The 15209-nt window shown below is 28.7% G+C and overlaps 1 protein-coding gene across 2 annotated transcripts; it reads left to right on the top strand.

The window, feature by feature from the left end:
• The first annotated feature begins 3484 nt into the window (after positions 1-3484).
• Positions 3485-6204, top strand: LOC8270697. 2 transcript variants are annotated; one of them, XM_015727808.3, is made up of 5 exons: positions 3485-3819; positions 3929-4081; positions 4502-4597; positions 5440-5560; positions 5926-6204. In XM_015727808.3, the coding sequence occupies exons 1-5, from the start codon at positions 3562-3564 to the stop codon at positions 6051-6053; spliced, it is 756 nt and encodes a 251-aa protein (XP_015583294.1). In that variant the 5' UTR covers positions 3485-3561; the 3' UTR covers positions 6054-6204. The 2 variants fall into 2 exon arrangements, with proteins under 2 accessions (XP_015583294.1, XP_002533217.1); XM_002533171.4 differs by having other exon boundaries at positions 3488-3819; positions 5881-6204.
• The last annotated feature ends 9005 nt before the right edge of the window (positions 6205-15209 follow it).

Here is a 15209-nt window from a genome sequence, read left to right as displayed (position 1 = left end):
GAAAATGACAAAATGATAGTTTGTTCTATTGGATCCTAATAGAATTTGAAGTAAATAACACTCGAATATCATATCAACAATAAATCATCACTTAAAATTCACGATATATACAATTATATTTTAAAAATGTATTGTATTACCTTAAATTTGTTTTTTTTAACTGATATTACTATGTTAAAAACTCAAAAGATTATATGAAATATGTTATTTTTTAATGGGTTCGGGCTTAAAATTTACCTTGGGTTTGATTTTAGGTCAAAGTTAATTTTGGGTTTAAACATTTTGATATAGGCTAAATATCGAGGATGTTACGGAAAACCCTGTGATGAAAATTATTGTCTAGTCTCGAAAGACGAAGGACGGACAAATCTAAGGTTAGATTTAAGGTTAATCCAACTAAAATTGTCTTTTTAAAATAAATTTGGACTCAATTGTCAAGAAAAATAAAATTTGTGGGTCAAAACGAGAGATTTCATAAATTTAGGGATCTAATTGCAAATTTTTTAAATTTCCCATATGTAGAGTCAATCATGTAGAGCTGGTGCTGATTAGGGTTTTTTTTTTTCGCTTCGACGTTATTTTTCTTAAATAATTTTACATCTAGATACAGGTTCTAAAAGGTTTTTGATAATAATTATGGATTTCTAATGATATTTATTAAAATTCAAGGATTTAATCTTAGATATTTATCAACTTATTATTTTAAAAATATGAGAATATCAGTTCTCTTAAGATTTCCTTTAAAACCTTACCTTTATAAATTGAAAGAGGTATCTAGGGTTAAGGAAAACAACAAGGAATAACGAGAAACAACAACAGAGAGACAACTAGAGAGAAACCAAGAGAGAACAAAAGCTAATATTGATTTGGGAAGAAAATCTATTGCTTATTATTAGGCAGAGGGTTTAAATTATTGAGAAAGAAGGCCATTAAAGAAAGAACCTTCTTTTTGGAAACTTTTTTAAGTCGACAAAAGCTTTCTCAATATTACATCGAGTGCTGGATTCCTAACCAGTCTTCGATTTCATTGCATCTTCATCACTTGAGACTTATAGAACCATGTATTTTGTTTCTATTACTATGACATTCATAGATGGAGTAGTTAATAAATGAAATAGTTAATGGTGGGGTTACCATTATCCTTTTTTGTAGTGACGAATCTTGTATATATTCCTAAGAAAAGGAATTTGTCCATTTTTCAGGGTCTTAAAGGGGGTGTGGAAACACATAAGAACAACATCTTCTTTTATCAATGGTTCTACTAATTGATATGTTTCCACAAATAATTGAAATTCAATTTCTTGATCTGTATCTTCAATTTTTGGAAATATATAAAGTTCTTCTGTTAAGCCTTGACCATGAACCTACAAAATCCTTCAAATTGTATCAATTACGGTGATAACCCGAGGGTTCCTCCAAATATGCATCTATCATCATCAACATTATCCTAAACTGTTTTTTTTCCTTAGAAATATGATTAGAGTTAATTTTATTATGATAAGTATGATTAGATTATGGTTTCTTATGAGTCTGCATATTATTAATTTATTGGGTTATGAAATCTGATAATAAAAATATTAGAGTTTTAAATACGATAATATTACCAATTAGGATTTTGAATCTGATCAGTTACATGCGTAGGATTACATGATTAGATTTCCATTTTCATTAAAATTTTGTAATCAAATTAGTTTATTAGGATTATATAATTAAACTGTCGAACTGTTTATTGTATGTTCAGTTTTTAAGGTTTGCATAGTTATAGGGTTTTTGATTCAATTGATTGATTTTTTTTATTTATATCTTATTTTTCACATTCTAATTATTTTTTACTTTTTGTAAATGATAAAATCAACTCTAAGGACACGAGGAATACACTGAAAGTCGAAAAAGCCTGTCTGAACACCCTAGAGTCCATTAGCTCACATTTATTATCTCAATTTTCAGCTTCTTATGAATTTTGATGTATTTTATTGATTTGGTGTACTGTATTAGATTTTAGGAGCTTTTTCTTTGCAGTTTTAGTTGTAGGCCTGATTGTAATAGTTAGATTTATATTTCTACTTTTAATTTTTTCATTTATTTCATGGTGATGTATAATAAGTAATTGTGATATATGCCTAATTAAAAAATAAATAAATAAACTTAAGGCTAAAATTGGACTTAATATAAAAACTGTTGTCCAATAGACATTAACTGGGCTTAAACTCTAAAATTGAAGTAGACTTAAGAGTTTTGCCATATTTTAGTTAGGATTGAACTTTATTAGAATTAGGTTCACATAAAACGGGCTTTGTCATAATAAGTAGTTCATTATGCTTAAAGGTTGAAAATTAAAACTATAATTTGTAAATGGGCTTAGACTAAATGGCTATATATATAATTAATTAAACCTAATAACTCTAATGTGGGCTGAGCTTGAATAAAATATGTTAGACTTAGGTAAATTATGTGTATTATTTAGTATGCATGTATATGAACTGTTTGTGTTTATAGAATTGATTTGTTAAATAATAAAATTAAAGAATAATATACACAAATAAGGAAACTGGCTTCCGGATCCATTTCTGGATTTTTACCGTAATCTTTCTTATGGAATTTGAGAAACGTCACTCATTGGTAAAAGTGTCCCGGTGATTATTTGTGTGGTGACTCCTATCTCCGCGTAGTCTCAGTGACTAGTTAGTGTGTTCTCAATTAGGTTAAAAAGCCTTACAGTGCCATAGTTTCTAAAAACAATTAGATGCATACTCGAGACCCCTGCCCACAAAGACATATACAAAAGAGTGCTAAGATATCACAAAAAAGTAAGTTTAAATGTATGTTAAATTAAATCAAAAGCTAAAAAGTTAAACTGACTAAATAATTAAAGTTGAAGAGCATAAATATGCATTTGGTCTTATGATAAAAGTATAAGAAGTAAATTGCTAAAAGGTACCCGATGATAAGACATCAAAATCAAGTTCCTCATGTTGAATACTTGCTTCTAATCCAATATCAATATTTTTAAATGTGTTTACAAACCAATTAAGAAATGAGAACATAAAATTCATTAACATGAATGACAAAATTAACGAACTCAAACTTATTCGAGTCGGTTTGAGCTTAACTGAGCTTAAATATTTTTTGTTTTGATTAAGGAATCCATAATCAAAATAAGAAAAGAATTGCAAGAGTTCGATAGTTCTAACTTAAGTAAAAATAAAACTATAGAAAATTAAAATCTCATGGAATATGTATAATAAATTATTAATTTAATAAAAGAAACAATATAAGGGCTAAATTCATAGACTTACTAATTTATTTTTCCAACAATAAAGGATTGCGATTGGTTCAAAATGGAAAGAAAAAGTGTGAAATGAAATGGACTAAATTCTACTACCTTTGGAAAAAAAGAAAGAAGAAAAAGACAGTGAGGATTCATTGTAAACTTTTTATTAATCATAGGGGGCTGCTTGTAAATTCCCATTTAAACCAGAAGAGAGGTGAAGACAGAGAGTGGCAAAGCTAACGGATAATCCAATTCTAGAATCCAAAACACACACCAAAAGAAGAGAATAAATGGCAGTGATAGTTTCTTCACCTTCTCCTTCTCCTTCTCCACTTCCCATTTCACGGCCGATTACTTGTCCAAATCCCCCTTACTCTCGCCGGTGCCAACTGAGACCGATCACAGCGTCCCACGTCTGCACCCCTCACGACATCAACAAATCGTCCCTCGTAATCGCCGAAACTGAAGCCGAAGATGAGCTCTGGGCCGCCTCTTGTCTCCGTGTCCGCTCCTTCCACAACTTCCATGATTCCTCCTTCAGCATCCAAGTCTATCCCCACCCTTTTTCCTTAAAGAAATTATTTAATTTCACTTTTTATTTTTAAAATTTACTGAAACTGATGATATTGAAATTATTACTGTGTCAAGTTTTATTAGGATCATAAGAAGTACTTAGCGGAGCGTGAATTTGAAGCAGTGAAAGAACGTATTTCTGGTAAAAGAACTGGATTTAGAAGAGTTTCTTGTATCAATGCCACTCTTCCTTCATCTCAATTATCTGATTATGATGATTTATGCACCGAATGTAAGGTATGTTTCTTTTTTTTTTTAAAAAAAAAAAAAACAAAATTAATTTTAAGCTTGCATGTGATATTATTTTCTCACATTTCAATCTAGAGTTTCAAGAATTTTCTCTTTTTTGTGGGCGTTGTGCTATGATGTTAGCATTATCAAACATGAGAGAATGGACTAAATAGAATTGAATTGACTTGAATTATAGCGGTTTTAAGAATTTATAAGGTCTATTATTCTTTTGTTTTTGAGGGGGGGACTGTATTTTATCTCTGTGCTTCTGCTTGGTTTGTGCTGTGATCCCATTCATGTGGTGTAATTGTAGTTTGGATGTGTTCTTTAATACGCGTGATCTGAAGTATTTGCATATTCTTTTTTGTTTCTATTTAATCACACGACTGAGACTAGCAATTTGATTGTCATTCTTTTGATCTGTAGTATACTAATAACGGTGAAGATCGAGTAGTGGTTGGGACTCTTGATCTCAATCAATGTCTAAGATTACCAGATGAAATTACTGGAAAGAAACCTGAGGTACATGATTTTACATATGTTAGTTACTTTTCGCATATCATTTTTTGGATGCATGTATGACTGAAACTTATGTTGAATCTGGATGCTAACTAGCATTTAGTCTTCTTGCCCGTCTTTTCACATATGTATTTCGGCTGTTCTTATTTAAGCACATGTGGGCTTATTTACATCTGCATCCGTAATGAACAGATGAATCCATTTTCAGGAACATGCTTGTCTACAGGCTTTCTTTGCGTTTACTATCTACCATCAGGCTTTTGTTATTCTCAGTTTGTTATTTTCAGCGTTTTATTTCCAACTCAGATGGTTCTCTGCTGAAACCAATGCTTTTAAAGAAATTAAATGTGCAATATGTTTTGAATATCACTTTATATCAAGAGCTTCAGCCTTGTGTTGGTCTTCATGGAGAATTTGTCCCAGGCCTGGAATGCACTGAGCATTTTTGCTTGTATATCTTTGCGGACAAGAAGTACATCGACATCATTGATCTTCTTCACAGTCTGGGGCATTACAGACCTAGGCTTAGTTCTTGGGCCTGCCTGGGGCTAGGCTTAAGGTCCGGCTTGTTTTCTTTACATCTTTCTGCACTTGGCAGCTTATATCTAGTTCAAGGATAGAAACTCATACCAATTATAATGTGCAGCTTTTATGTGCTGCATGCTATATTTGATTGTTGTTTTGAAATGAACTGTTGTACATTGTTAGTCCTTAGATATTTTACATATTTAATGTGGTTTATGGGAAAAAAATTGAAAAAAAATTGTTATGCTATTATTGAAATTTGTGTGATTATAGATTTCATGATAACAAATTTGAGCTATCTTAGGAGTTTTCTTCTACAGGGAATTGGAGCTGATTTTTTAAGGGCATACCTGAGCAATGTATGTGTCGCCAAGGAACTACATAGACAAGGCTTGGGTTATGAACTTATTGCAAAGTCAAAATTAGTAGCTCAAGAATGGGGTGAGAAAGCATCACTCATGGTCGTTGTTACATCATTGATTAATTAAATTCATATGTACTCTCTTGTTAGTCAATGTCCATGAGATTCCAGAAAGAGATTCATGAATGATGTTTGCAAATTGAAGTATTGAATGGATATTTATAAGAGCTCAAAGTCCTGGTGCATATATAATCTTAACTAGGCATTGCTTAGTTAAGGACTGAGCTAAACAGTCTCGCCTACTTTTAATTAAACCATATATCTACTTCCGTATGAGTCCACCCAAGTTTGTTGTCTTTCTACTTATGTACTTGGACTTAAATTTATTACTTATTTTCAGGCATTACTGACCTATATGTCCATGTTGCTGTCGTCAATGAACCAGCAAAGAAGTTATACATGAAAAGTGGCTTCATCTTTGAGGATGATGAACCTGCATGGCAAGCCAGGTTTCTTGATCGGCCACGAAGGCTTCTACTATGGTTTGGTCTCCCTGTTACACATGATCTGTAACGATACATTGCTCATTTATCTTCTGTCATCCCCTTTTTATTTTTTATTCCAACATTTTTTTTTATGTTTATAGCATTAAACAAACCCTTGTTCTCACTTTAAATTGTAAAGTTTTTCTTCCTTATATCATTGTTACAAGAATTTTATGCAAGTTTGTTAGCATTAAACAAACCCTTGTTCTTGCGTTTTACTTGTTTATTTGAGCACTTGAAGCTTTTGAATGGAAATTTAAATTTTTACTGGGACAAACATGAATATTCCTTCGTTGATTCTTTATATAGAATGCAGCTAAAACAAACTTGCATAAAATTCTTGTAATGACCATTCTGGCAAAATTAATCACCTAACTTGAATACTACATTCTATGCGCTCTCCTTATTACAACATCTTTCATAGCATAGGAGATAATAACAACACATTTTTAACCTTCAAATCTATTCTTTGCTGAGTAGCTGAGTTCCCTAACAAGAGAGTTTTCACAATACTCGGAATTTGATTAATATTTCATGTCTGAAATTTGCCGATAACACATGGGATTTAGTTGAGCCAGCAATACAAATTCTTCTGTTGCCATTGATCATCGTATATATTAGTAGCTTCAGAAATAAAGAGGGAAACCAAAGGAAAGAAAATTTGGATCAGATGTGTGCCAGGGATGTATAAAGAATAAAAAATATGACATCAATAGAACAGCAAGACTAAGAAAAAGAAACTGTTGGATAAATTTTCTTCACCTACCGAATGATAGTTTAAGGAATTAACTGAAAGTTGTATGTTGGGGATAGAAATTTTTTACCAATCTTTCACTTTCTCCTTTTGACACACTCCTTTATAGCAAAGAAGAATCCTAGATAGACAGAAAAAAGTGAAGAAGGCAGTCCCTCTCCTGGCACGGACAAAAGATTATGATAGTTCTGAAGCTCCAATTCTCTACGAGAAGTGAGGTGATGAAGTCCTTTATAGTCAAGTAGCCTTAAAATTTTGAAGATCGTTAGTTTTAAGACACTTAAGAGTAGGAAGTAGCATCACTTCTTCAAGAAAGTACTCCTAGTCTTTGCACCAGGCCATACTGAAATGTCAAAGAGAACGCAAATTCCACTAAAAATGGCCAACAATGGGTTTATTACAACCAATGATCTCAATGCAATTTAGAAAGTTGGAAATGGCTCAAGCTCTGGATAATAACTTATTTTCAAGTTCACAAGGGGAGGGATGAGAGAGTGCGCACATTCAGGAAGCGACTCCAAGTTTGTACTGTCACATAATAAAAGCAAGGTCAAATTTATGGCAACTAATCCACCTGTTGTAAACCGGATTAGGATACTTCCAAATCTCTTTGGAGCTGAGAGATGTAACTTGCGCTGCATAAAGGGATTCAAGATATTGAGACTCTTTAACGTGGGAAAGGAGGATAACGGCAGCCACTTGAGTGTATCGTAGGTTCTGATCTCGATTGAGACTATTTGCTTGTTTTCTACTCCCTTTAGCAAGGGATACGTAGAACAGAATCTGTCAATTGAAAATTGTATAAATTGGGTTTAGATAATACATAAACAAAAAAATTTGACTTTAAGGTCTCTTGTGCTTTTGCGAATTATGAGGATATATTAATATTTGTATCATACGAAAATGTGAGTATAGGAGCTTGTTAGTCTTAAATATGTTGATTTTCAGATATGTACCTATAATGAGATGAAAATGAGGTTTAATTGGTTGTAATGTCTAATTTGAGTTTGAATTTTTCATGGATTTAGTTATCCACCCGGGCTAGTTTGAGATTTTTTAGGTTTGAATATGTATGTCTTATTTTATGGCCGCTCGAGTCCAAAACTGACTAAGCTTGGCCTAAACTCAATCTAGCCTGAACTTTGAATAGATCTAGTCATCAAGATAAAATATTGAAATTCATTCATATGATTAACTAAGCAAAATAGAACCTCACAGATAGTTATTCTAGAAAGTAATGCTACGTAGCCCACCATTTTTTGTCCCGTCTCTTACTCACTTGATGTAGTATTTATTATTTTTATAATGTAATTTATACGAAAATTAAAAAAAATTTACTTATCTCTCGATGATTTCTCACAAATATATTGATGTACACTAGTTTACCAAGACAATTCACTAAGGAATTGTATTTTAATGTTCACAACCCAAATATCTTAAATAGTTAATTGTTTGTCTAAAACCACGGAAAGAATGCTTTTTCTGTTTTATTTTAAGTATCGATTTATTTTAGTAGAGGAAGTTCTTCACTTTTAATTAATTTCCTCTAATTTGTGTTGTGGTAACTTCCCAGACTTTATAAAGTCTTTGTACAAGTATAATTTGTTTTAACCCCTGAGTAATCGAGATAAGGTGAGGAAACTTCCTCATATTCTTCTCCAATACTTCGTACATAGAAAATAAAAGATTCTCTACTTCAGAAAGTTTTAACCTTTTGCTAAAGTTACATCCCTAACTATCCTAACATTGCAACTTGCCCTTGTGTTGAAAGTTTGCAACTTTAATTTGTTAGATATTGAGCTTAAATTTAATAACATTATTGAAACGACAAAAAAGATTATTATATTTAATCATTTAGTTTAAATTTATTTTTATGAATCGTGAAATTATTAGTTCATAATTTTTATTTTTTTTATTGTTAAAATATTAAAGCTATTTTTTACTATAACGAATAGATATGTAAGCCAAAAACTAATATATCAAGTCACTTGAAGCCGGTTCAATAACAATTAATTAATTATATATATCCTTTGTGGAGGACTAAATTGAAACTCATCAAACTCTTTTATTATAAAAGATGGAAATTTCGTGCAAGAGTACCTGCACATCACTCGCAGACTAACACTTCCATTTGCTCACACTGAATAACTAAACTAACAAACATACACAAAAACTCTCTCCCTGTACCTGCCCATCACTATTTCAGTTTGCTCGTTTTTTTTAATTATTAATGCCACTTGCGTCACTTTAGTCACGTCACACGCATTACGCAAGATGTTGTACCTTACTCAAACTTATTATATGAATTTGATAAATTATGCCACTAAAAACTCATTTAATAAAATGATATACTTTATTTTATTATTTTATATTATTTTATATTTTTCAAAGTCAATTAGTTTATTTGATTTTTAATTTGTTCTATTAATTCTAAAAATAAAATTTGATAATATAAAAGTAAGAATTAAATATTATTATTTTATGATATTAATTTTTTAATGACATGATGAATCAGGAGTATAAAATAACCTTTTTTTTATTTAAATGTACATTGGTATAGCAAGCATATTTCTAAAAGAAAAAATAAAAAAGACTGATAATTTGTTTGGTTAGATCTGTAATTTTTCTATAAATTCATTTTATAAAAGTTAAATTGATTGTATTAGAATTTTTGAGTAATAGAATCCAGGTTAATCAATATTTTTTACATTTCAATTTTTTAAGTAAATTATAAGTAATTTTAGTCATTTTAAGTTATATTTTATTTAATTTTGTTCGATTTATTTAATTTAGAGTAAAGTTTAAGAAATTATTTATAATATGACGCTTTTACTCTTGACATACGTAGATATTATTTATATTAAGGAGTGTCACGTGTTTTATCTTTTTAGTATTTTTTAAATATTTATTTATAATCTTTTTTGTGTAATTTAGTATGTATTTAACTTCAACCATTATTAAATTATAACTTTATAAATAATAAAAGTCTAACAATATATCATAGAATTTATAAATATTTTAAAATTTTATTTTAAAATATATTTTATTAAAATTAAAAAATATATATTTTAATAATTTATTATAATTATAAAATATCTAGACGGATGCTAAATTATTTAAGAATATTTATTTTATTAAAATTTATATTATATTAATATTATAATTTAATAAAATAAAAAATATGATACATATTTAAATATACTAAAAATATAAACTGGATATTATTTTTTTATAAATAATATATATATTATTTAAATATAAAAATATCAAATGATGTGAGAGTAATATTACATAGCTTATTAATTTTTTATCGTATTTTTTGCCCATATAAGATCTGATGTGATATTGATTATTATTATAAAATTATCTTTTAATATTTTAAAATTAAAAATAATTTTATAAAAATAAATAAATATTTTTAAAATTAAGAGATAATTTTATAAAAATAATAAAAGTCATAACAACGGTGAAATATTTAGCATTTTTATGAGTTAATAGTTATTTTTTGTTTTTGAGCTTTTATCCTGTAATTTAAAGGTATCTCCTTGTTGGGATAAATAGCGAAGGGAAAAAAGATCGAGGAAAGAAAAAAGAAAGGAATTACTGATTGATTGTCGGCACAAAAGTCCAGCCTTGACTGGTCAGTCATCCCAACCCCTTAGCCACATACCCTTTTGAATTTCTGTCATTTGATTAAATGGTCCAATTACATTATTATTATTATTATTATTATTATTATTATGAAAAAGTTCAAACAGATTAAAAATATTCTATTTTTCATACTTTTACATATATTATTAGGGTATAATTATCAAAAACTTATATATTTTATATTTATTATTAAACATATTATGTAATTTTAAAATATAAAATTTTAGTATTATATTTTAATATTAATTTTAATTTTAATTTTTAATAAAATTATCAACCGAATTTATTAATATGGCATGAAATTTGATGATACTAAAAAAAACTGAGGTATTATTTTTATTTTTAAAATATTATTCTTTAAACATATAAAATTAATAAAATTTTAAAATTAAAAAAATAAATTTTATGTGTTTAAACAAGAATATTTTTGTAACTAGATTAGTCAATAATGCTAATATTGAAAATTAACTTTTTTCACTATATTTCACGCTGCGTCACTAAATTTGACAAATAATTTTAATAAAGATTAAAATTTAAATTAATATAAAAATATGATATTAAAATTTAAAAATTTAAAAATATGTGCTATATTTGATAAAAAGTGCAGAGCTCATGATATTTTTAGCAATTAATATATTATTATTGGATTTTGCTAGAGTACCATTGTGGTAATCTTACCATTATAAGTTTATTTTTTAATTATAAATATTAACTAATATTATTTTAAATAAATTATATTATATTTTCTTCTATTAATTTAGATTGTTAATGAATTTATATATAATTTTTAATTATTTATATCAATCCAAATTTTATAGTTGAATTTTATAATTATCAAGTACCACTAATTAAATTCTAAAAATAGATTAATAATTCTAATAAGTAAAAATAATATATTTAATTGATGAATAATTAAATATTATATATAATTGACTAATTTAGTATTTAATTATATTAATAAATTATTAAAATAAAAATAATATCAATATTTATTAATTTATATAGTATGGTATACCGATGATGAATTGGAATAACTCATTATTATTAACAATATTTAAAAAATTTAATATTTTCAAACATTAACAAAATACACATATCTTATATTTGTCAAATGCCAAATTGATAGTAATGGACAACTCATAGATGTTGGCAGTGTGTGCTTAAGCGTACTGAGAGTAATCAATGTTAATCAGAAAGCTTAGGAACTCCTTCGTTTCTTAATTATTTTTATTAGGTCTCAATTTTTTATTTATAAAATAATTAAAACGAAAAGAATTAAAATTTTATTTTTTTGACAATAATGATCACTTAATTTACTTTACCCTTGTGTACTATGGTTATTATTTTAGCTAAGGTTTAAAATTAATGATGTTTCTTCAGTATCCAATTTCTCCAGTGTTGCCTAATGCATTTCATTTGTCCACTGCAAATCAGTTTTCCTGATATCTTTTCTCTCTTATAATTTTCTTTTTATTTTTCTTATTCAGTCCAAAATTCGGGTAACAGTATACCCTTTGATAATATTATAATAATATTATTATTAAAAAGACTCGAGCTCAAAATATTTTAAATTTCTACACTTGATCAAAATTACTGGATTAGTTTAATATTAGATTTAGATTTTTCTTTGTAATTATTTCACATTCTTTAAAATTAACAGGACATTTTATTTACCCCTCAAACAAATTTCTGTCGGTCACTGCTTGCCAATTAAGTAGATATCATTTTCTGTCAGCAATGAGCAGCCCATACTTCATTCAATAGTTTTAGGCATATTCTTTGATCATTTAGGCATATTCACTATATTTTTCTTTGCTTCCTTTTTGTCTTCTTGGCGTTAATTCGACATGTCAAATGATACGTTACTGTGAATAAAAGATAATCCAAATTATTTGCTAAAATTACCTTATGAACTAATCTCGCATTTGGATTTGAGAAATTTGAAAATTTGAGATTGGTCAAATTTAGCATGCCTCGGCACCCTTACAAATCTGGGAGGGTGCACATTTTTGTTTTATTACTAAGCATATTGCATTTATGTATGACATGAAAGTCTTTATAGGACCGTTCATTCTTTATATTCCTGTCACTTTATTTTTATTTGACATCATATGGAACTTGCTAGGGCTCTCTCTCTCTCTATATATATATATAGTAGCCATCACCAACTTCCCTTCCTTACACCCTGCAAATTAAACAAAGACGTACTGTCAGACCATATCTAATTCTATTTAAATGTCTTTGATATGTTTATTAGACTAATAATTAATTTTTTTCTTTTTTACACTTGAAATCTATTGGTGTCAAAGAATATACAGAAATAACTAGTCCTGTTATCTACTCTGCACAATTTTACTCTTCATGTTTTCTTTTTAATATTCAGAAATAGATCAGGAGTTCATAATTAGCATAAAGAAAGCCTTACTGGGTATACTGAATCTTGATTTTGCCAGCATCAGGATTAGCAATATTGGAGAAAGCTTCTCGAGAAAGACCAATAGTTCCTTGGCAGCCTTTTCCCACATGCACCGCCGTTGTTCCACAGCACATCACTGGCTGCTGCTACCATATTTCCTCTTTGTTGGTATCCGTAACAGGCCGAGGCTGTCAGAAAGAGGTGCACTAATATTAATCAAGTGTTTACTAATAAGTTTTGGGTTTAATTAATTTTATACTATACATTAGTTATTAAATTTAATATCACTTTAAAATTTTTTTAGGATCATATTTTAATATTGATTTTATTTTAATTTCTTATGAAATTATTAATTAAATTTATTAATCTAACGTGAATTCTATTTACAAAAAAGAGAGACTGATTTAATATTTTCCTTAATAAAATATTATCATTTAAACACAAAATTTAATAAAATTTTAAAGATTAAAAAAGTTAAAAATATAGGAATTATATGTGCTCAAATAATAAAATAAAATTTTAATAATAGAATGAGTCAACAATCTTAATGTTGACTCAACTCTTTTTTGTTATCGAATTCATGCTAGTTCTAATAAATAATTTTACTAAATACTAAAATTGAAATCAATGTTAAAATATATAATATTAAAATTAAAAATTAAAAATTATATTCTAAGTTTGATAACAAGTGTAAATTACAAGATTTCTTTAGTAATTAAATCTTAAATTTTAGCACAATAGCCTGCGAGTTTATTAGTTGACATGTAGTAAGTTTAAAAATCTAATATAGATTAGTTAATTTTTTTTAATTTACTTAAACCATTTGTTACATTCATCAAAAGAAAAAAGAAAATAAAAATTACTACTTATATCATTACTAATAAAAGTGAGCTTCACAAAGGAGTATGCACCAAATGGTATCAGGTTCTGTTCATGTTTATTAGCTGTATATGTTTGTCTATCCCTTTGATTATTCTATTACCATTTACAGCTTGTATATTACCATTTTCATTCCTTAGAAAAGCCTTGATTGTTTATAGCTGCTGTAACTAGTCGTTAGAATCTTATATATTTATATTCCTTATTTGAATAAGAAAATATAACCATTCTCTCCAATTATAATATGGTATCAGAGCCTCCAACAATGGAGATAAATGATTCTATCAGTTCATCTATTTCCAATAGTTCTACATCCATAACAGAACCTGATTTTTCATCTTCATATTTCATACATCATTCAGATAATCCATGAACAATACTAATCACCCAACAATTGAATGGTAATAACTATCCTACATGGAGTCGTGCAATTACTATGGCTCTTGAAGCCAAGAATAAACTTGGTTTTGTTAATGGAACCATTAACAAACCAACTCAAAACTCTCATCTCTTTTCTTATTAGAATCGCTACAACAATGTGGTTCTTTCATGGCTTCTTAATGTTGTAACAAGAGATATAGCCAACAGTGTCATTTATATGAAGACAGTTAGTGAAGTTTGGAATGATCTTTATGAAAGATTTTCTTAAGAAAATGCACCACGCATATTTGAAATTCAACGGACTATTGTCAACCATACGCAAAGGAATGACTCAATTACCGTAAATTACACAACCCTCAATGGATTGTGGGATGAGCTCTCTACCTACAATAATTATCCTACATGTACATGTGGGAGTGGTCAAGAGACTAATAAACTCCAACAAAGAGACCATCTAATTCAATTTCTTATGGGTCTTAATGAATCATATAATAATGTTCGAAGTCAAATTCTCCTCATGAATCCACTATCTCTTGTTTCTAGAGCTTACTCTCTTTTAATGCAGGAAGAAAGACAAAGATCAGTCCTCATAATCAATCCTATTTTTCAGCAAGATCAATCAACCTTGGCTGCCTTTCAAAATAAATCACGTGGAAAACTGCAATACCATTGTGATTATTGTGGACCTGATGACCATTCTGAATCACGATGCCGCAAGAAACCTGAGAATCTAAATTTTCATCAAGATGGAGTCCAATATCACTGTGATTATTGTGGACTCAATGACCATTCAGAATTAAGGTGCCGCAAGAAACCAGGAAATCCAAATTTTCGTCAAGATGGAAATCGCACAAACGTGATGCTGCTAATAAGCCAATTGCTGCTGCCGTTGAAACCATCACAAGTGGATCAGTCCTACCATTTACCCAAGACCAAATTCAACAACTTCTTGCTCTAATCCAGCCAAGTGCTGCTACTCCTCTTGTCAACTTCGCAGGTATGGCTTTAAATTTGCCCTCCAAATATGATAATTGGTTATAGATTCTGGATGTACAGATCATATGACCTATGATTTGAACACCTTAAATGATATAAAAACTCAT

The sequence above is a fragment of the Ricinus communis genome, chromosome 3 (genome assembly GCF_019578655.1).
Source record: "Ricinus communis isolate WT05 ecotype wild-type chromosome 3, ASM1957865v1, whole genome shotgun sequence".
NCBI classification, from domain to species: Eukaryota; Viridiplantae; Streptophyta; class Magnoliopsida; order Malpighiales; family Euphorbiaceae; genus Ricinus; species Ricinus communis.
The sequence above is the reverse complement of the archived record's forward strand: the minus strand, read 5'-3'. Positions and strand labels throughout refer to the sequence as shown.

Excerpts from the sequence above, each read along its gene's own strand:
- LOC8270697 (XM_002533171.4), top strand. The coding sequence starts at position 3,562 with ATGGCAGTGATAGTTTCTTCACCTTCTCCTTCTCCTTCTCCACTTCCC. Across the intron at positions 3,820-3,928 it reads ATTCCTCCTTCAGCATCCAA|GATCATAAGAAGTACTTAGC; the intron begins GTCTATCCCCAC and ends AAGTTTTATTAG. Across the intron at positions 4,082-4,501 it reads ATTTATGCACCGAATGTAAG|TATACTAATAACGGTGAAGA; the intron begins GTATGTTTCTTT and ends TTTGATCTGTAG.